The sequence below is a fragment of the Eptatretus burgeri genome, chromosome 3, assembly GCF_056783735.1.
Source record: "Eptatretus burgeri isolate ZD-2024b chromosome 3, Ebu_testis_v1, whole genome shotgun sequence".
Lineage (NCBI taxonomy): Eukaryota > Metazoa > Chordata > Myxini > Myxiniformes > Myxinidae > Eptatretus > Eptatretus burgeri.
In genome coordinates this window covers 21,283,871-21,304,332 of record NC_140963.1, presented here as the reverse complement: position 1 = coordinate 21,304,332, position 20,462 = coordinate 21,283,871, and the positions used below count along the sequence as shown (strand labels likewise).

Sequence of the window (20,462 nt, the reverse complement as noted above, 5' to 3'; positions counted from 1 at the left end):
TGAAGCAAGATGGAGGGTCAATGAAGAAAAGACGAAGCGAAACAGGAAAACAGTTCACACAAAGCACATTTATTACGCGACACACTGAAAGCACACATATACAGCCAAACAGTCAAAATGCACATATCGCAATCAAAACAAAAGCAACGACGACGCAGTTACGACCAACTACGCGCACACACGGCAACAGTTATACAGTTCTATTTTACAGATGGCGCCAACACGCATTTACTCAAAAGCAAAGGAAAGAAGCCACCCTCATAGACAAGGGGGCAGACGAGCCTGTAGGCCAATATGCGCGCGTGACCTAAAGGAGCGGCCAGGCCCGCAAGACCGGGGGGGGGGGGTCCTACCCGCGTCCTCGTGACGCGTTGGCGGACGAGCCGCAGATGTGGCCATGTGGCTGTGCCCCGACTACGTGCTCCTAGACGGGTTTCGTTGGCACGACGTTTGGAGTGGGGTGGGAACGGGGCCCCCTTGTTGCACTATCTCAGCGCGGGGGAAGGGGGAATTGTTGATGCTCTGGGGGAGGGAGAATGGTTGGCTGGCTTGGGTCCCGCGACGAGCGATCCCACACCGCGACCTCGTCGCCGACCGCCGTCCTTCTCGCCTCGGACCCGAGCTCCTTGCCTCTTCCCGCAACTCTTCTCAGCCGACTCCAGAACCCAACTCGATGACACACCGATGACTTCGCCACCCGACTCGACTCTCTGCCACACCGATTACTTGACTCACTGCCTCGATTCGCCTTGCGCTCGCCGTTTTATAGGCCAGCAGGAGAAAACAATATGCAAATATCCGGATCAGACAGACCTCGGGGGCGGAGCCACGCTCGCCCATTGGACGGAGGAAAGGGGGCGTGAATCTCCCGTGATCCTAGAATTTGCATATATCGATTTTACACAGACGCGCCTGGAGGCAGGGCCAAGCCGCTCAGCGCTTGCTAATTGGACGGAGGGGAAGTGGGCGTGTAGCGTTCTTGATCTGAATTCTCCCTCGGAAAGGCCGCTATTTGCGCTCGCGGCTCGGTGCGTTCGGCACCAATCGCCGAAGGGGCCCGAGACAGCCCGACGCTCAGTGTTCACAGGTGGTGCGGGAATGGCCGTAGAAGGAGAGAGGCGAAGGTGGTGGAGGGTTTTCGGTGGTGGTTTAATGGTTATGGTGCCGTTTGGGAATGGCGGTGATGCGATGATGTGGGATTGAGTTGTGAAGGTAAAGGTCGTGGCTGTTGGCGTTGTTGTCCGAGGGTTGGAGCGTGGTTTCAGTTGGTGATGATGGCTGGCGTGGTGGTTGTTGTGTGATGGCGGTTGAGACGTGGTTGGTTCAAAATAAGGATAGAACAGAAAAACGGCTATCTCAAAGCGTCGCAGCCTGAATAAATCACATAAATTCCCTCTATACAACGGGTTTGGGGCTAACTACACATGTACTTAGAGATATCTCACCTACGGGCCCTGAATGGTGGTTTGCGAATTTCCACAGCCGTAACAATATTATTGAACATCGGTTCATATTATTGAAAATCGGTTCATATTATTGAAAATCGGTTCATGTTGTTGAACATCGGTTCATATTATATTTTGGCACGCCCCTTTGTTTGTTCCACCATCAGATTTTTGTTACTGCATGAAATGAAACAAGATTTGGCTCATATACTAATGATATCATTGTCTTCCTTAAGAGGCACCTCAAAATTCGTTTTGATGCATTTTCACAAACTCCAACGGATTCCATTCAAATTCGGTACGATAAGGCTTTTGGTCCAACTTAGGTCATTGGCTATAAATTTTTTCGATAACACTTCCGATATTCGAAAAAAATCGATAAATCGATATCCCTTATGAAATTTTCCATTCAAATCCACTCAAGTTTAAGGCCTATGGGGGATGCAAATTTCCACTTTGCCCGGGCGCTGTTTACCTCCGCTACGGCAAGCTGTTAGGGTTAGGGTTTGGGTTCGTGTTAGGGTTAGGGTTAGGGTTAGCTCCCCTAACACTAACCCTAACCCTAACAGCTAACCTGAACCCTAACAGCTAACCCTAACCCTAACAGCTAACCCTAACCCTAACAGCTAACCCTAACCGCTAACCCCTAACAGCTATTCAGGAAATTTGCAAGAAAGCCCCAGCAACGCCGGGCATTACTACTAGTTGGTTCATATTCTTGAAAATCGGTTCATATTATTGAACATCGGTTCATATTATTGAACATCGGTTCATGTTATTGAACATTGGTTCATATTATTGACGATTGGTTCATATTATTAAACATCGGTTCGTTATTGAACAACATCGGTTCATGTTATTGAACATCAGTTCATATTATTGAACATCAGTTCATATTTTTGAAAATCAGTTCATATTTTTATGGTGGTGGGCTTGGGATCCCAGGATCCAGCTTGCTGGTATCCTGTGTCGGAGTGGCAGCCCATCTAGGATTGTGCCCAATAGCCAAGGAGACTGCTTAGGCAGCACCAACACTGCACAGAGACTGGTCCCAATGGATGGATGGATTGGTTCATATTATTGAACATCGGTTTATATTATTAAAAATCGGTTCATATTATTTAATATCGGTTCATATTTGTTTTCAATTGAATAAGTTGAACAAACACGAGCCCTGAAGGTTTCTGCACTCGATTGCATTGTTGTTCCACACTAGTGGCAGTAATGGCTTTGAAACCTAAAAATCCTGAATCCAAGATTGTCAAAATAAAATATAAACACACTTGCATGAGCGTAATTTAATACCAATAACAGCAATACAGTCACAAAAAGTCAATTGAAATCGCAATGTAAAGCATCCATTGTGCAGTGAACAAGATGGTTAATAATGAGAGACATTCTGGAGTGCATACTCACAGGTAACTGTTCAACATTCCAAGAGATCTTTGGTGTGGGGTATCCTTTGGCCATGCACTCAAAATTAACGCCTTTCGCACTGCTCTTGGTCTTTTTGACGAAAACCTCTGGCTTTCCTGCAATACAAATATTTATTCATTTTGGTAGAAAGATAAGAATCTGGGAGTACCTCATACTGTACTTGTTTTATGTTGTAAACATTTATCTAAATTTGTATGAGTTCACCTTAAACTAATCACAAGCCATACAACCTATATTTAAGGTAGAAATGATGGACATTTGACCCATCATGCCTGTGCCACATCCAGTTTCCAGTATTGTCGCGTACTACAAGTAGTAGCAATTCCACAGCCAATATTAAACAAGAAGTTTGGACAGAGTCAGTCTGTCTATCTGTATCTGTGTTTTCTGTATTTGCCTGTATGTCTCTTTATGTCCGTATCTCTGTGTCTCTCTCTCATATGCGCAGCTCGTACCCTGCATCGCATTTGGTATCACAGCTCAGCTGTAATGCTGTGCCGCTCATCAGTTCGGCAGGAATTTTAACTCTGACCAGGAATTCAAAATCTAGCCGAGGTGTAGGCACACAATGGACTTTTTCAAATAATATCACAAGAACTTAAACGGCCACTCGTGAATGTTATTAGGCAGGACAGCTGGATTAATGTCCACTTTAAAAACAATCTACCCCTTGGTTAATGGCCCTTTCAAGAAGTCTACCCTTTGAACAGAGTACCATGATATGATGGTCTCCTTTGATGATTAACAAAAGGAAAAAAACAGAGTTATGGAAACATACCATGCAGAATCGAAGAGTGGTCCTCAGTAAACTGTGGCAGAAACAATGTACTCTTAAATAAAATAAATAACAACATAAGGTGGTTGACTTATGTACCTTCAACCTGAACATCCACCTTGACTTCTTTTTCCAGACCCGGAACTGAGGGTACCGTGACTTCACAGTGGTAAGTGCCCGACTGATTATAATTGATGGAATGCAATGTCAGCACCATGCCTTCTCCTACTTTATTGTTGTCCTACATGGGAGGGAGATGTCCAAAAGGAAAGAAAAAATATATACATATTTTTAGGATCAGCAGTTAAAATTGGCTTGATATAAATTATACTCCCGGACAAAGATTTGTTTAAACTTCATTGTTTTATCATCCTGAAAAGTACTACGAAGTCCTACCGGCTTCCCCAGGTGAGCATTATCTTTTATGAAAAATCAGTTTTTACAATTCACTCTTTTATCACTTCCTAATCTCCCATGCATACCTTGGTCCAGATGTACACTGGCGTTTGTGATGAGGAACTATCGCATTCCAGTGTCAATGAATCACCATGAAGCTTGACCACACGGCCTCCGGGTGTCACTGTCAGGTTCTCGATCGCTGTACAGATGAGATGGTTACTCATTTAATACGGCCTTAACTTCTAGATACATGTGCCGTAAAGTTTTTCATTCAGTGAACAAAACGCATATGCATAAAAGTTTTTTGTTGTTGTTGTTCTCCCCCTCTTCCCTTTTATAAAGGGTGAGGTCCGATAGCACCAAACTTCTGCCCTGATTTGACCACAATACTCCACCTCCCGCTGTCCTCAGCAAACTCGCTTCACTCTCTAACTTGTCCGTTGAATTCAGTGACCTGATATGCAAATCCTCTTCAAATTTCAAGTCGACGGGATGAAAACTGAGGATTTTAGAAATTCCACCTTGTGTTGTTTACCTTCCGGCCTATGTTGACGTTTTGGTCGATGTTGACGTCAAAAATAATTGGCTGGTTGAATTCATTGACCTGAAATAAAAATCCTCTTCAAATTTCAAGTCAATCGGATGAAAATTGAGGATTTTAGAAATCTCACCCAAGTTGTTGACCTTTGGCCAATGTTGACCTTTTGGTCCATGTTGACCGAAAAAAAATAATTGGCTAATTGAATTCAGTGAACTGAAATACAAATCCGCTTCCAATTTCAAGTCAATCAGATGAAAATTGATCGGTTAAAAATTGCGACCTGCAGGCGATTGACATACAAACGGACAGATAGAAATAACGCACAAGACCAACTTGAAAAATCTTCGATTTTCACAAGTAAGGAACACAATCAGAACTACAAGGGCACTTGGCAGAGCGCGTACCTCAGCCACGTCATGCCTGATCCATGAGAACATATCGGGCCCAATTCATTTTTGAAATACCATGCTCCACAGTACGACATCGATTTTGGCTCGATCTCTCAATGGTGAAGAATCACTTTAAAAATTAAACAATTCTCGTATCCAGATCCGGATTTGGATCTTCACTAAAATCAAATTCAATTCTTCCTTGCCACACACCCCACTTGTACACCAAGTTTCGTCAGAATCTGTCCACAGCTTTTTGTGATATTGTGCTCTATATCCTTTTTGGCCCCATCTCTCAAAGGTGAAGAATCACTTAAAAATTTCTAGTCGTCGGATCCAGATCCGGATTTTCACCAAAATCTAATCAGTTCGTCCTTATCACACACTGAACCTGTCCACAAAATTTCAGCCGGATCCGTCCACAACTTTTTGAGATATCCTGTACACAGACAAGCAGACAGACAGACAGACAGACAGAAAGGGGTGAAAACAACCTCCTTCACCTTCGGTGGCGGAGGTAATAACACTACACCTGCATAAGGACTATACAAGTACTTGTGGTGATATTGTCGTGTGATGATTACTATGGCTCCTGGGAAGGAAATATCACGTGACAAGCGGTATAGAAATCAAAGTCTTAGGTCGGGAAGCCACTCCATGTGGCAGGTTGCAACACGACTTCGTGTTTCAGCAGGAGCTGCATACAATATTCTGAGAAGGAATGCAAAACTGGTACTGTTGCAATCGAGGAAGAAAGCACAAACTTCCGAAAAGTGATGATACCTCACGGTGTGTTCTCTAGTCGTATTTATTCAATAAAAGTAAGATAAACATTCACACCAAGTGGTCTCAATGGATGTGGAGCTGGCCAAAAACCTTTTGTGGGGGAGAGTCAACTCAACAGAAAGGTTTACATTGAGAGCAGAAATCATGCAGTGGGGGTGACCAAACCTGGAAGAAGGTGCTCTTTACAGGCGAGTCAAAGTTTGAACCAGCAATCCCTTGTGCCATACTCTATCAAATGCAGCTTTGATGTCAAGTTTCTCCGGAGAGGTGGTGAAGGTCTGACCATCCTTCTGCAAGGTTGGGATACTAGAATGTCGTCCTTTCCCTTGTATCCTCTTCACGGCCCACCACCAATCACGGAGTTTGGTTACTCCAACGGTCAGACAATCTTTTGTCCTCTGGAAGTGTTGTCTTTTAGCCTCCTTCTCCATTTTCTGATAGTTCTGCCTTGCCCCTATCAGAGCATCATGGGAAACAGCACAGGGGCTCATACTCCAATTGTCATATGCCAGACAGACAGCTTTGTCAGCCATTCGGCAAACCTCAGTATATCACAGAATATCTGTCGATAGAACAGTGGCATCTCTTTGAGGAATGAATTTCTCCAAACTTGACTTGATGATTGTCTCAAAGTTGTTGTAAGCTACGTCAGGATCTCCGGTGTTTAGGGCTTGATCCCATGCCCTACTCTGCAGATGCTGCATCATAGGTTACCAGCTTGCTTTTTTTGTACTCCCATAATCACGATTGCTTTGGTTTATCCAAGACTGGTGGCTTTTTGAAGATCATGCCTCGGGAATAAAAGCGGACACATGCTGAGGTCTTTTGGCCCATCACAACTGGGATGGAGAACGAATCATTATAAATACCCAAGACCAAAGAAGGACACTATACCAACGGCTATAAAAAGATGGCAGAACTGAATCGGACAAGTGTAGGTTCTGCAAGGTAGAAACAGAAAGTATGAGCGTCCTCCTATCGGGATGTCAAAACCTCATTTCAGAACAACTGTACACCCAAAGGCACAACAAGGTATGTGGAGTAATCAACTGGCACATCTGCAAAAATCTCAATATCCCAGTTCCAGAAAAGTCATGGAAATGTGAACCAAAAGCATTGACTGAAAACAAGGAAGGTAACGCTCAGTCGCTCACGTATGACCGATCACTCCCATCATGAGTAAACATAGAAAACAAAGAATTGCAACCAAATATAGTACTGGGGTACAAAAAAAGGAAATAAGACATTGGTAATTGAGGTTTCAGTACCCAGCGATCTTGGCCGAAACAACACAGAAGTCAAGAAAATGACCAAATACCAAGATCTCAAAAATGAAGTGAAAAAATCCTGGAAGCTGAAGAGATCCGAAATTGTACCGGTGATTATAATTATTGGAACAATGAGAATGATGAAGAAGAACCTTACAGAGATCTTAAAAAAAACATCCCTGGGAATATTACAACAAACCAACTGCAGTTACAATCTGTCCGAGGCTCAGTGATGATCCTCAAAAGAGCCCTCGGCACCAAAGTTTGAGAACAAGAAAAGCTCACAAATTGGTCCATGATTCATGATCTCTTACTGAAATGGAGGTGGATACTTCGAAACCTGGGAGGACTCCGTTCCACCTTCTGAAACCCCGATATGGGATAACAACCAACAACGCACGCACGCACGCACGCACGCACGCACGCACGCACGCACGCACGCACGCACGCACGCACACACACACACACACACACACACACACGAATCAGTTGGCTTATTATAATTAAAGGTGGTGACCAGTACTGTTCCACAAAACAGAACAGAGGAATAAAGAAATGGACGCTGCCTTTAACTGAAACATTGATATCAATGAAGGTAAAACAGTGAATAACGAGAACGACACTTGGTAGAGCACATACCTATCTCGCTGATAGGCCAGTTAGCATCCAGACCTGAACCAAAATGGAATCGGATTGTTCTCGTCACCTAACCAACCCATTCACCAAGTTTTGTCCAAATCCGTCCACAACCTTTTGAAATATTGAGCTATATATCGTTTTGGTCCGATTTCTCAATGGTGAAAAGTCACTTTTAAAAAATTTGGATCCAAATCCCGATCTTTACCAAAATCAAAGCCATTCATCGTTATCACACACCCGACCTGTACACAAAGTTTCGTTCAAATCTGTCGGCAATGTTTTGAGATATCCTGCTCACAGACAGACAGACAAAAAAGGGGTGAATACATAACCTCCGTCCGCCTTCGGTGGCAGAAGTAAAAATAAACAATATCCAGAAACCTTACACTGTTCATACATCCCATCTCTCTCCTCTGTGCATTTGTTATGTTTGATAGCCCCGATGGCTATGTGAAGACAAATACTTGAGTCTTTCTCTTTCAGACAACCTTGTGCTGCCATCAGGAACTGTATTACACATTAAAGTTAAATGAGCCGTTAGTTTTGCCCTGCTGGATAAACCAGACTTACAAAACCATATGCTCCAACAGAACGGCACAGTAATGCTCATATATCGTACCTGGTGACCGATCAATTTCATCTCTCACACAAATTATATATATTTCAATCCAGTGAAATAGTAGCCAAACAAAACAACAATAACATTATGCATACTTACAATTAACCTGCAGGGTCATTTCATGACTTGGTCCATCCACAGATTCAAGAAAGTCGAATGTTGTGCACTTGTAGACCACACCATCTTCCCTTGTAACTGAATGAAGTGTCAATCGTTCTCCTTCATGTTCATTTGTCTCCCCACCCTGTACACAAAATCGCATCGGAACATTAACATTGAGTCTCGCGGCGTGGCACCATTACTGCCGGTGTGGCACAACAGACACAGAAGTTAATGAGCACCAAAATGTTATCATGAACCTTGTGTTGACCAGAACTTTCAGTCGAGTCCTTTTTCATCTCATTCGCACAAGGACCTCAGCCGACATTCCACAACATGGTCAAGGATGGTAGTGGACGCCTATTATCTGGTAATATCATTTTTTTATATCCAGAAATCTTGGCTCGTGGAGGACCAAAATGACAGAAGGCAGCAGGTTCACAGATGGCCAGGTTATCAAAGGAGAAATTTTTTTTCACATGAGTAGAGGAGTATCAGAAAGGAAAAGGAGGAGGGGTGCAGATGGGGTAAGTGAGAGTAGAAGAGAGCATTGATTGGTATGGGAGAAAGCAAAAGATGACGATGGGCAGCAATCTTGAGAGACCGGTGGGAACGGTACGAGATGCAGACACAGGAGTCGGTTCCACTTCAGAAAATGGAGGTGAGCACCCAGCTGTTTGTTGAGTTTAAGTAATAAAATTATGAAATAATTTTCATCAGCGTCAGTGGATGGCTTTTTCCGTCAAGGCAAGCCGGAGCTGAAGGATCACCCTTTAGTATTGCAAATGCAAATCTTACCTTCTGCCATGAAATGGTGTAGTCCAAGTCAGCATTTTCCTCTGTAGAGCATTCAAGCACAACGTCATCACCTTCTTTAATCGGTTGCGGTGAAGGAGACACAATTTTCAGTGCAACATTCTCTGCGGCATCTGTTCAGAGACGTTTTCACAAATTAGTATCGGAAGCTCTCGAACATGCATTGCTTTTCATCGTGCCAAACCAGTTTGTCGAATGTTCAGTCTCTATTCTAAGTGACTTGCCAAATGACCTTATCTTGCCCAGTTCATTGCTTTGATAAATTTCATTTGAATGAGACGTCACATTAGAGTTTATCCACATATCAGATATACCCTTTGAGAATATGAAGCTGTTTACTGTGATCTAAAAGTTGCTAACATGTTATAGTTGTAAGCTCACGAGCAGAGTACCGCTCGAAGGGCAATCTTGTTCTAAGCATGCAATGCGTTTTCTTCTGACACATCCCTTTATATGGGTGGTGTATAGGCAACGGACCGTTGCTTCGATCACTCTTGAAAACAAAAATAACCCGGGTTACGTACATGAACCAAAAACATGCATATTGCTTGTCATGTGCACATATAAACCATCGCAGTTATAAGCTTGGATAATTCCCATTGCACTGGCCCGTAGGCTGATACCATAGGCCTGAAGCCGAAATTTACTGTCGCCTTCACAAGGCCCATGATGCCAAATTGGCTCCAACCTTTTGATATTTGATGATCCTTTTAACAGTCACTTCGGTTATTTTACACTGAACGGTAAACTTATTGGAAGGGTATGGCAATTGTGAATACGACATTTCCGAAGAGGCTTACCATTGCACTGAAGTGGCGGACATGTGCTTTTTTTTCAGGTTGTGGGTCGTGTGGGTCACGTGGGTCATGGCATCAGGCCAGCTATCCAACTAATGGTTATAGAGCGGAATTGCGTACATACATACATACATACATTCAAACATATACTCCATTGTATATGGATTGTTCTGGAGGCCATCGTGGGGATATGATATCCCCAAGACAGGTTATAGCTGATGGTGAGGCCCAAGAGCTCCACATACTGTGCGTCTCCCATAGGATGAACACAGAAAAAAAATATTCAATAAAAGGATGAGACAGCTGGCCCTTTTGTAGGGATAAAGAGAATGAGTGAGATTTCATTTTGCCATTCCAATATATCCTTCAGGTAGCTGACCAGTAACTTGTCTTTTTTCAACACTGCCAGAGGATTGCTGTTACAGCTTGCCTTCATTAAAACAAATATATTAAACAATTATTCTCTCTCTGATGTACCATACTCTTCACAGAGTGTCAATGCCACCAAAGCAGCTTCCTGAGCAAGGGTTATATACTGGGTGTTTTGCCATTGTCTTTCCACAGTAGTTTGGGTAGGAACTATGTCATTTGGTCAGGGTGCCTGAGATAGTTCACTTGCTCTTTGCAAAGGACACCATGGGATCTTTAACATTCACCAACTAATATTGGCTGACACGACACAAATTTTAACGTTCATCCAAAGGACGGCACGGCACACACATTGATGAATCACACTGCCTGTGAAACACTGGGATGACAGTTTATAGCTGGTTTGCGATTCGAACCTAGGCTAGACAGTGTAGAGGTGAGTGTACACACCTCTCAGCCATCCTGCTAGCCTCCTTATAATTATTACAATAATCCTTACTGTAATTCACGGACCCGTGTTTGTTTGTTTGTGTGTCGCGCTACTACTACAGTTTTGGACCAATGACATTTACATTCAGACTTGCTAAATAGGATCAGTATGACCCCAATTAATGTATCGGAGTGTTTTTATTCTTGCCGGCGGTCTTTGGAGGGGGGGGGGTGGGGGGAGGGAGATGGACGCAAATTCTCGATGTAAATGTGTATCGTGTAGCGCCGCCTCCAGTTGGGGGAGGGTATTAAAAGTCTCCACCATTTACAGTGCAGTGTTCCTGTCCCCATGTTTTCCAGTGCAGTGAGGTGTTTTAAGTTATAAGCAGTAGGTATGTTTTCGCTTCATGCACGTAACCCGGGGTTTTTTTTGACCGAAAGTGCTGTGAGTTGCCTCTCCACCGCCCAAATAAAGGTATACGTCAGAAGAATGTGTTGCATGCTTGGAACAAGATTGCCCGTAGGTACTCTGCTAGTAATAATAATAATAATAATAATAATAATAATACCAGCAATAATGCCACTTAATCCAAAATTATAAAACAGCAGATTAAAATTGAAGCTTTTCAATTTTTTGAAATTAAAAACAATATCGTCCCAAATTATCATTTGGGATGATAAACATGGACAAAAATAAAGTTTTTTTTTTCCACCTTGTCTTTCCCTTGAACACGTCACCTTATTTGCCATACAGCTCAAGCTGTATTTCGGGCTACAAATGGTGGAAACATTTTGGCTTCACACCTAATATTATCGGATAATAATCCAATGAGGTCTCTGGTGACATTGAAAGACAGTTCAAGGTGAGTCGAGATTTTCACCGGTGCCTTTAATTATCACTTTCAATATCACCCATCTGTTCAAGTTCATGGGCTGGCAGGATGGCCGACATGGATGCACCCTCACCTCTACGCTGTCCAGCTGAGGTTCGTATCCTGACCTGGTATTCATCATCCTGGTATTTCACAGGCAGGGTGATTTATCAATGCGTGTGCTGTTTCTTGGATGGACGTTAAATGGGTGTCCTGTCTGCCAGCATTCCTTGGTGGACATTAAAGATTCCATGGTGCCCTTCGTGAAGAGTAGGTGAGCTATTGCTTGCACCATGGCCAAATTACAAATTTCTGTCCTCACCATTGCAACAGCAGCACAGCTGCACCATCATCCAATGCTACCCTACCACCCCTGCTACCCCGCTTGTGCTACACATGAAAGAGGAAGTTAAAATTCATAAGCACACTTTCATATTTGCACTTAATAATCAACGATTAACCAAGGTAGTACACCTTTATCGACAGAGATCCTCCTTAAAGAGGAACCCAGACGCATTTTTTTCTTCTTCTTCTGAAAACCATTGAGAATCATTAATCACGGTCGAATTTGAAGGAAAAAAATAATAGGTTTTTTTTGCCAATCACAAAGTGTCGACAAAAGCCCTTGAGTGTCGATTTTCGATTTCGCCAGTGACGTCACACCTCGAACCCACCTTGATCCAAATAGTGGCTTTACATGGAGAAACGGTGGATTTTGAGCTCGGATTCCGATATTGAATCCACCGTCATCAGCAACTCTGAAGGTTCTCAATCTGTTGAAGCTGATCAGCTATTGTAGACAAAATTCGAAATGGAAATGCTTTCGGGGAAATTGTGGAGCCGTATCATTTCTAGCCTTGTGCAAGCGATTCAGATGAAGGAGGAGGAAGTGAAGATGGAGGTGTTAAAAATATCAAAACACCGGTCACAAGTTCACTGTTAAAAATAGGTTTTGATTTTCTGTTCAATGGATGATTTCAAAGGGAGGGATTTTGTATTAATTGATAAATCAGTTTATATATTACTCCAGCAGAAATACCCATCATTTCCTGAGAGCCCACACCGACCAGGCACACTCGGACATCGCCTGGACAAAATGGGCGACAAATGCTTTGTCCCACTGTTGCAGGCTGACCAGGTGTCTTTTATGTTACGAAATGGTGATGGATATTGGCGGGGTGATGGTGGAGAGGGGGTTGTAACATCACACCAGGAAGTGGGCTGTATATCTGTACTGTCTATGGGTTACATCGTGCTGTTTGAGTTAAATTGTACCGCAATGTAACCCATAGACAGTACGGATATGACAGTCCACTTCCTGGTGAGACATCACGGACCCTGAAAATGTTAGCGTTCTAATTCAAATCCTCTCGTAGTAATAGATGATGATGCATACATACTTTCTCTGCACTATAAATAAATAGATGGTGGTTTATTTGATTTGTAGAAATTTGTGTTGATAATCGATAATTATTTTCTTGTAACTGCCGGGAAATGGCAACAGGTGTTTGACTCACTACTCAAATCGTCCATGTACATGTTTTATGTACATGTCCATCTCCGACGTTTCATAACAGTGCTCTGTAACATGTTCCGAGCAAAAAAAGTGAACATTTTGTCGGCACGATCTACACTCTGGTATTTCTGACAAACCTCGTCAAATTTCTGGCAAACTTAGGGTCTTTCGGCCATTGGTGTAGCATGAAACAATCTCTGTTTGCATTACTCGATACAAGCACCAAGGACGCATCGACTCGGCATACTTGTGGAAAATCGAAAATCATTCGCCTTTTGAGTTACATCATACCGAGATATAACCCGTAAACGGTACAGATATGACGGTCCACTTCCTGATGTGACGTCGCGGATAATCTGAACGATAAGAGCAAGATTTCGACATTTAATCGTAAATTTCCCCACTTTATGATTCAGAAATCAGAAAAAGACATCATATCTATTTTGTATGGTATCAGAGGATAGATTAGTGTCGAGGTGGTCTGAGCATTTGGGTTCCCCTTTAAGATCCCCCTCCACGATCCTTATTGCAATTCTTCCACTTTCTCTAGTTCATCGAGAAGCCTCTTTTTTATTTGAATGCTTCAGCAAAACCCAACGATGAACTATTCAATTGCTGATGTGAAGATTTCACCAAACTGTATGACCAGCCAGAGAGAGTGAAGATATGTGGGGTCGCATTCATCATGAAAAAAGTTACCAATCATAGTTTTACGAATTTTTGGAAATATCTTCCAATGCCTGGTTAAATTCACTCAATATGGAAATGACTTGCAGCTTCGGCTTCGCAATGCATCAATCTTTGCTGGAAATTCTCTCTGCTGTTTTCTCTTTCATCATGACTGTCATCAAACTTTCTCTTGATGTTTATAACTCAATGTCCACCATTTCTTTCTGCTCTTTTTGCCACTAGAGGTTTTGTGGTTTTGCCACACTTGTATCCACATGGTCTATTTAATTTCATAGATTTTATAAAAGTTTATATCTTAACTTTTTTGGTCTTGTTTGCAAAGCGTTAAGATGCGAAGTGCTGTCCAACATTAGTGTTGCCATAAACTCTTCTAAATGCATATACTATAAATATTGTGGACCTCTGAGTTACATCTTCATCACGGCACCCGCATTACGTACTCAGTTGGGATTAAGAATTAATATTATTCACTCACAGATGAATTCCACACTGATGTCGCTGGACTTCTTGCGTCCGAATTCTCCATGATTTTTGAGGAATACGACATCACAGTGGTACTTTGCGTCTCGGTCATCTGCCGTTGGTTGGTAGTGGAGTTTGGAACTAGTTGTGTAGAGGCCGTTGGACTCGCGCACCTCCTTGTTATCAACCTTGACATCTGCAGGATTAAAAAGGTGACAAATCATGACACAAACTTGCCCTGGTTGCCAAATGACTGAATGTGTTGTCATAGTTCAGCAATGATCCAAACGGATTTATTACCAGGTACATTGTTATCGAGCTCCATGCTGTCCTTGTACCAAGTGAGGTTAGACATTGGGTAGGAGCCTTTGATCGTGCATTCACCGATCTGTCAAAGCAAAACATTCAAAACTGTGAACATTCGTGCAATTTGGTTCGAGATACGTTTTCTACAAAAAGCTTTTATTTAAATTTTTTCCTGCATGTGGTACCATTGAAGTAGCTGAGAACCATGACACTTAAAAGCCAAGAACAATAGTCTCACAAACCTGAACCTTCAAACGGTGAGAGTAGCATAGTAAGTTTAACATTCACCCAAGATGAAAATGCAGTTGCTTCGATATTCAGATCTGTTTAGTCTTACCAACCAAATGCAATGTGTCTTGATGCCAGGATCCCAGGTTCGAATTGAGTTTCTCCTGTTGTCTACTCAAGTCACCGTTAATTTATGTAAAAGTGCACTGCTGTCTTCTGAGGTCCTTGTCACATTTCTAAAAACTGTACGAGCTCTTCTGTGAGCCTCGGAATACTGCATATTGTTTTACAATTTCAAACATTGTATAAAAAAAATATAATATTTCAAGCGACTTTTGGAAGAAAATGTCCAGTAAAATGCTCACCAACACAGGCTGTGGTTTCGCATCCACATTCACAGGCACTTTGCCCGATGTTATTGTTGGAGTTTCAGGAATTGCTGCAGAAACGAACAATGGCTATTTGTTTGGATATAAACATGTAAATACTGTAATAATAATAGTAATAATAATAATAATAATAATAATTAGATGCAAATCCCGTCCATGGCCACTTTGTACACAAACTAAACTTGACGAAACCGATAGTTAACAAAAAAACAATGTATTTTATTCATTTGTATTCTCTACAGAAACATAATGGCCTGGATAGACAGACGGTTATCATCATTACCATTATCAGTACCATTATCATTATTATAATGACCATTATAAGTATCATGATGTACCATTATCAGTACCATTATTATAATCAATATCATCATTATTATGATGCAGCATTATTATAAACCATTATCAGTACCATTTTCATTATTACTATTGTATTGTATGGGCGGAGCCCCGAGTCACGGATGGTGGTGGTCACGTGGTTGTGGCTTCATATGTCACGACTTGCCCACTAGGGACTTGTAGCACCAGTAGCATCAGTAGCGGCATGTGGTATCATTAGCAGTGTCCTGCAGGTCGTGTGCCTGTAGAGTGCATCAAGTGCATACTAAAGCGGAGTTAAAGGCATCCGACGCCGACCCTCTCGCTCGAGGCAATAAAGCGGAGTTGTGTTACCCTCCGGCTCGTGTCTGCCTGTTCGCACCTCAGCCTCGTCGCCAAACTGTAGTGTCGTGGCAGTTTCTGATCGACGCATGCAGAGTGCCTGTTTTCCTCGGTATTGACTTTGAGTCGTTACCGGAGCAATTGGATTGTAGGGCGCAAGGAGCGCCGGAAAAATCAGCGCAGCTAGTGTGGTTCGAGTTTGATCACCTGGCGAGGAGCCCAGGGAAGTGCATCACGAGTTTCGCCGCACGGGTGAGGCATCTCGCCAGCGCCTGCAAATTCACGTCAAGTGAACGGCAGGCCAGGCTCGAAGATAGTTTTATTTCTGGTTTGCAAGCCTCGGAAATGGTTCTGCAATGCCACGGCTAAAGGACGAGGACATTACATTCAACTCAGAAGCGGTACGATGTTTTGTGCATGACGTACGTTTTTACGTCCCGGGTCGAGTCCTGCAGCCTGGGCAAGGTTTTGCGGATGGAACGCCAATTGTGTTTCAAGTTGGTACCGGAGCGGCGGTGTCGATCATAAGCGAGCGCACCGCTCGTGCACTCCCCGCTCTACGCCTTTTCAGGTCTACCCTCGCATTGCACACGTATACCGGTGAAGCACTACCAGCGGTTGGCAGGGCACACCTCTTGGTCGCCCATCAAGGTCAGCGGGTCGCGCTCTCGCTGTTCGTGGTGCGAAGGGAGGGGCTCGCCCTTTTGGGTCGGAGCTGGTTGGCCCGCATTCAACTAGACGGGACGGCGCCAGCCAGTGGCCTTGGACGTCCCGTGCCAAGCCGATTAGAGGGTCGGTGGGAGGAGGTTCCTGTTTCGGAGTTCATACCTCCAGGTGCACCTGTGTCTCCTTCGGGCCCCGTACCTCCGTTTGGGCCTGGGCCTCCCTCGAGACCCGAGGGCGAGGTCCTGGTGGCAGGGGCCGCGGCGATACAACATGGGTTTCCGTTCATTGCTTCCTGCGACTACGATATACGGTTCCGGAGCAACGGGGACCATGCCAGCTGCGGCGGACTCTCGCGCTTGCGTTGCGCTCATGATACAGTGCACGCCCGTGTCGTTCAGGCGATTTCAACGGGGGATTGGTGGGAACCGGTCGCATTCAAGAAGTTCACGGAACGCGACCATCGACGGTGTCCTCTTCGATGTTGAGATGAGGACCGGCACACAAGTCGCCTCGACGTCGTGACAACCAAGAGACTTGCTCGCAGCGTTGTTCATGATTTGTTAATTGTTGTGTGTTTGATTCTCGCGGCACGAGTGATTAAGCTTGGCATTATAAAAGCAAATGCCGATGGTCCGCGTGTGAGCAAAATGTGTTTGATTGGAATCAATGCTTTCTATAATGTGAAGAACTTGCGGACAATCGTTGCGAATAAAGAGGTCTTCCAGATCTCGGGCTTCGATGACAGTCTGCAGTTCGCTACACTCTCATGTGTTAGAATTGTACTGTGGGAACGCGCTGTACGTAAAGAGAAGTTTGCATCTGCGCAGACGATGTTTTTGCTGTTGTATGACACTGCTGTGTATCCAGTCAACGCTGATCGTCTGTATGGACGTGCGTTGAAGTCTCGGCTGGATTTGCTGCGACCTAAGGGGTCGGTGGCAGGGGCGATGTTGCGCCCGACGTTGGTGCGCGGTTTTGGTGTGGGACAGCTGGTAATGGAGCCGGCTAATTGCCTGGTTCGAGTTGATGGCGGGGAGCCGGGGCAGGTTCGCTGTTCAGCGTCACCCCCACCCCTGATATTGCCAAGGTCAGATGTGCCAGGCGCCATGGAGCGCAAACCTCTGGTCTCACCAAGGTCAGCCGCGCTGGTGCCCGCGGGGCTTGCAGGCTCGGGGTGTTTACCTGATTCGGTCCTGTCTGAGGGAGATGTGCCAACTTGTCGACTGGGGGCATTTAATGGTGCCGGGGGAGGTTCGCTTGGGGTGTCAACTCGACCTCGCCGGAAGGCGTGTAAGCGTGGGCCGCTTCTACAGTCACTGCATTTGGGATTCAACTCACTCGCACCAACACAGTATATGATGTGGTGGGGATAGAAGGGGGTATTATGTGCCAGATTAAAACAATGGCATTAGTGTTACGGTTGTGCGGATGAAGCATGCTTTTCTTTTGATCCATCTCATCTGGGTTTGATTCTCAGCCCGACCATCACCTCAGGGTTAGATCAAGTGATGTGGTACTTGGAGGATTTTACTTGGTTGATGTCATTTTGTTCCTCTTTGCTTTTTATGTCGTAGTATGCTTTGCCAATTATGCTTATCATTATAATTGTCATTTTATAATCATAATTTTAGGAGGGAGGAGTGTTTTGTCTGGGCGGAGCCCCGAGTCACGGATGGTGGTGGTTACGTGGTTGTGGCTTCATATGTCCCGACTCGCCCACTCGGGACTTGTAGCACCAGTAGCGGCATGTGCTATCATTAGCAGTGTCCTGTAGGTCGTGTGCCTGTAGAGTGCATTGAGTGCATACTAAAGCGCAGTTACGGGCATCATACGCCTACCCTCTCGCCCGAGGCAATAAAGCGGAGTTGTGTTACCCTCCGGATCGTGTCTGCCTGTTCGCACCTCTGCCACGACATTATCAGTACCATTTTCATTATTACTATGATTACTATGACTGTTATCATTATTACCTCTGTTTACCGAAGAAACCCTGAACATTTTTTTATCGTTTTACCTGCCGAGAAATAAAGTTTACGGGGAGGGGCCTCCATGTTCAATATTGTGCTTTTCCCATCACAACAACATCCCCGGAACTCGTCTCCAGGGCAAAAAACAAAACAAAACCCATGGCTTGTGCAACTGGGCTAATGAGAGCTATTTATAGTCACTCTGATTTTGCCCTTTCATATTTTGATCTAATTATTAATTATATTCTCCAGATTCTCATAATAAAAGGTTTGTTGAAAATTTGATGACAAAAGCTCAAATGGTAAAAGAGTCAGCCGAGACAGACAATTGCAAAACTTCATCTCCCGGCTGCGCATGGGGACAGGCTAATAATAATACAAGTTCCCTTACAAGGAACTTCATTGCAGAAGGAGGTCATTCAGTGAATCAAAGCCTGCACTATGATTACCAACTTATTGTTGTTTGTACATGCTCTATCATTTTTTTAAATGCGAAGCACCAAGCAAGGAATCACCGGAAACCATTTTTACGTATTAAACTCTTTGGTATGACTTGATCAGGGTTCGAACCACCGACCTCTCAGACTCAGAGCAGATCCATCCATCCATTGGGACCATACTCTGTGCAGAGCGTTGGTGCTGCCTAAGCAGTCTCCTTGGCTATTGGACACAATCCTGCACGGGTCGCCACTCCGACACAGGATACCAGCATGCTGGCACTCATTTTTGCCGACCTCGGAAGGATGACGGACAGAGTCAACCCCACCTGGTATTAATTCAACAGCCGAGTGGGATTTGAACTCAGGATGCTAGGATCCCAAGCCCACCACCTTGACCATTAAGCCAACACCAGGCAGAGAGCAGATGCTCTAACCATATGACACCACCAAGTCTGCTGAACAAAGAAGTCTGGTATACAACAAGTAAGGACTGCAGTGCTATCTATTGTGACCGATATAAGCATAGCATTGAAAGTTTCTCTCAAGTATTCAGCACAATCGTTCTTACCAAACAGATGCAGTGTGATGGATGTTTCCTTCTTCCTTGCACGACCCTGAACTTCACAAGTGTAGGTGCCAACGTCAGAAAGCCTTGTGCTTGAAACCTTGAGCCGAGAATGATCACCCATGACCAAACGGCCCTGAAATGCGGTAGCAATCTCCTCGTCCATGGAGTCTCTGCTTTTTGAGTAAATCTGCTTGCGTGATCCACCTTCATCCTGTTGCACATGAGTCATTCATTAATTTCATTCATTAATTCATTCATTCATTAATTTCATGCAGTCCATGGCTGCTGGTTTTATCATTGTTGGGACTGAGGCTGTGCCGCTGATGCAGTGGCTCCTGCAAATTTGGGCAGGAATTAGTAATTTGTTCATGGTGTCGGCGATAGCTCTCCTACTCTTCACGAAGGACACCGTGGGATCTTACACGTCCAACAACTAATGCCGGCAGACAGGACGCCCAGTTTAACGTCCATCCAAGGGACGGCACACACATTGATGAATCACCCTACCTGTGAAATACCAGGATGACAGTGTTTTACTATACACCAGCAAATACCACCTATCGCTTTGATGATGGGAATACTAAGAGGGGGGAAAAAAGAGAGGGGTGGGAGAGAAAGAGAGGGGAGGGGGAAGTGAGGAGGTGGAGGGGAGTGTGTAGGGGTGAGGGGCAGGGAGAGTGAAGAGGGGTGGGGGGGGAAGGGAAGACAGTGTGAGATGAGAGGAAGGGAAGACAGACATGTGATGGAGCATTACTTATGATTCATACCGTCTCATCAAAATGCTTCTGCATAGAATAACAGTGAGGATGGAAACAAAATAATGTCTGAAATCCATTTTCTACCGATCATACTATAAACACCACCCAGACACATCCGGAGATAAACACAGT

General features: G+C 44.2%; 1 protein-coding gene across 1 annotated transcript in view; it reads right to left on the bottom strand.

Annotated features, from left to right (window-relative positions):
• The window catches only part of LOC147029515 (cell surface glycoprotein MUC18-like), a 136,560-nt gene that overhangs the window by 15,835 nt on the left and 100,263 nt on the right, over nt 1-20,462 (bottom strand). Inside the window, exons 3-11 of the mRNA XM_085872592.1 lie at nt 19,573-19,783; nt 15,248-15,321; nt 14,649-14,736; nt 14,362-14,544; nt 9,196-9,326; nt 8,398-8,542; nt 4,140-4,255; nt 3,757-3,898; nt 2,862-2,977 (exon numbers count right to left, since the gene is read on the bottom strand). Of these exons, the coding sequence (XP_085728718.1) occupies nt 2,862-2,977; nt 3,757-3,898; nt 4,140-4,255; nt 8,398-8,542; nt 9,196-9,326; nt 14,362-14,544; nt 14,649-14,736; nt 15,248-15,321; nt 19,573-19,783 (1,206 nt within the window). The remainder of the gene's footprint in view (nt 1-2,861; nt 2,978-3,756; nt 3,899-4,139; nt 4,256-8,397; nt 8,543-9,195; nt 9,327-14,361; nt 14,545-14,648; nt 14,737-15,247; nt 15,322-19,572; nt 19,784-20,462) is intronic.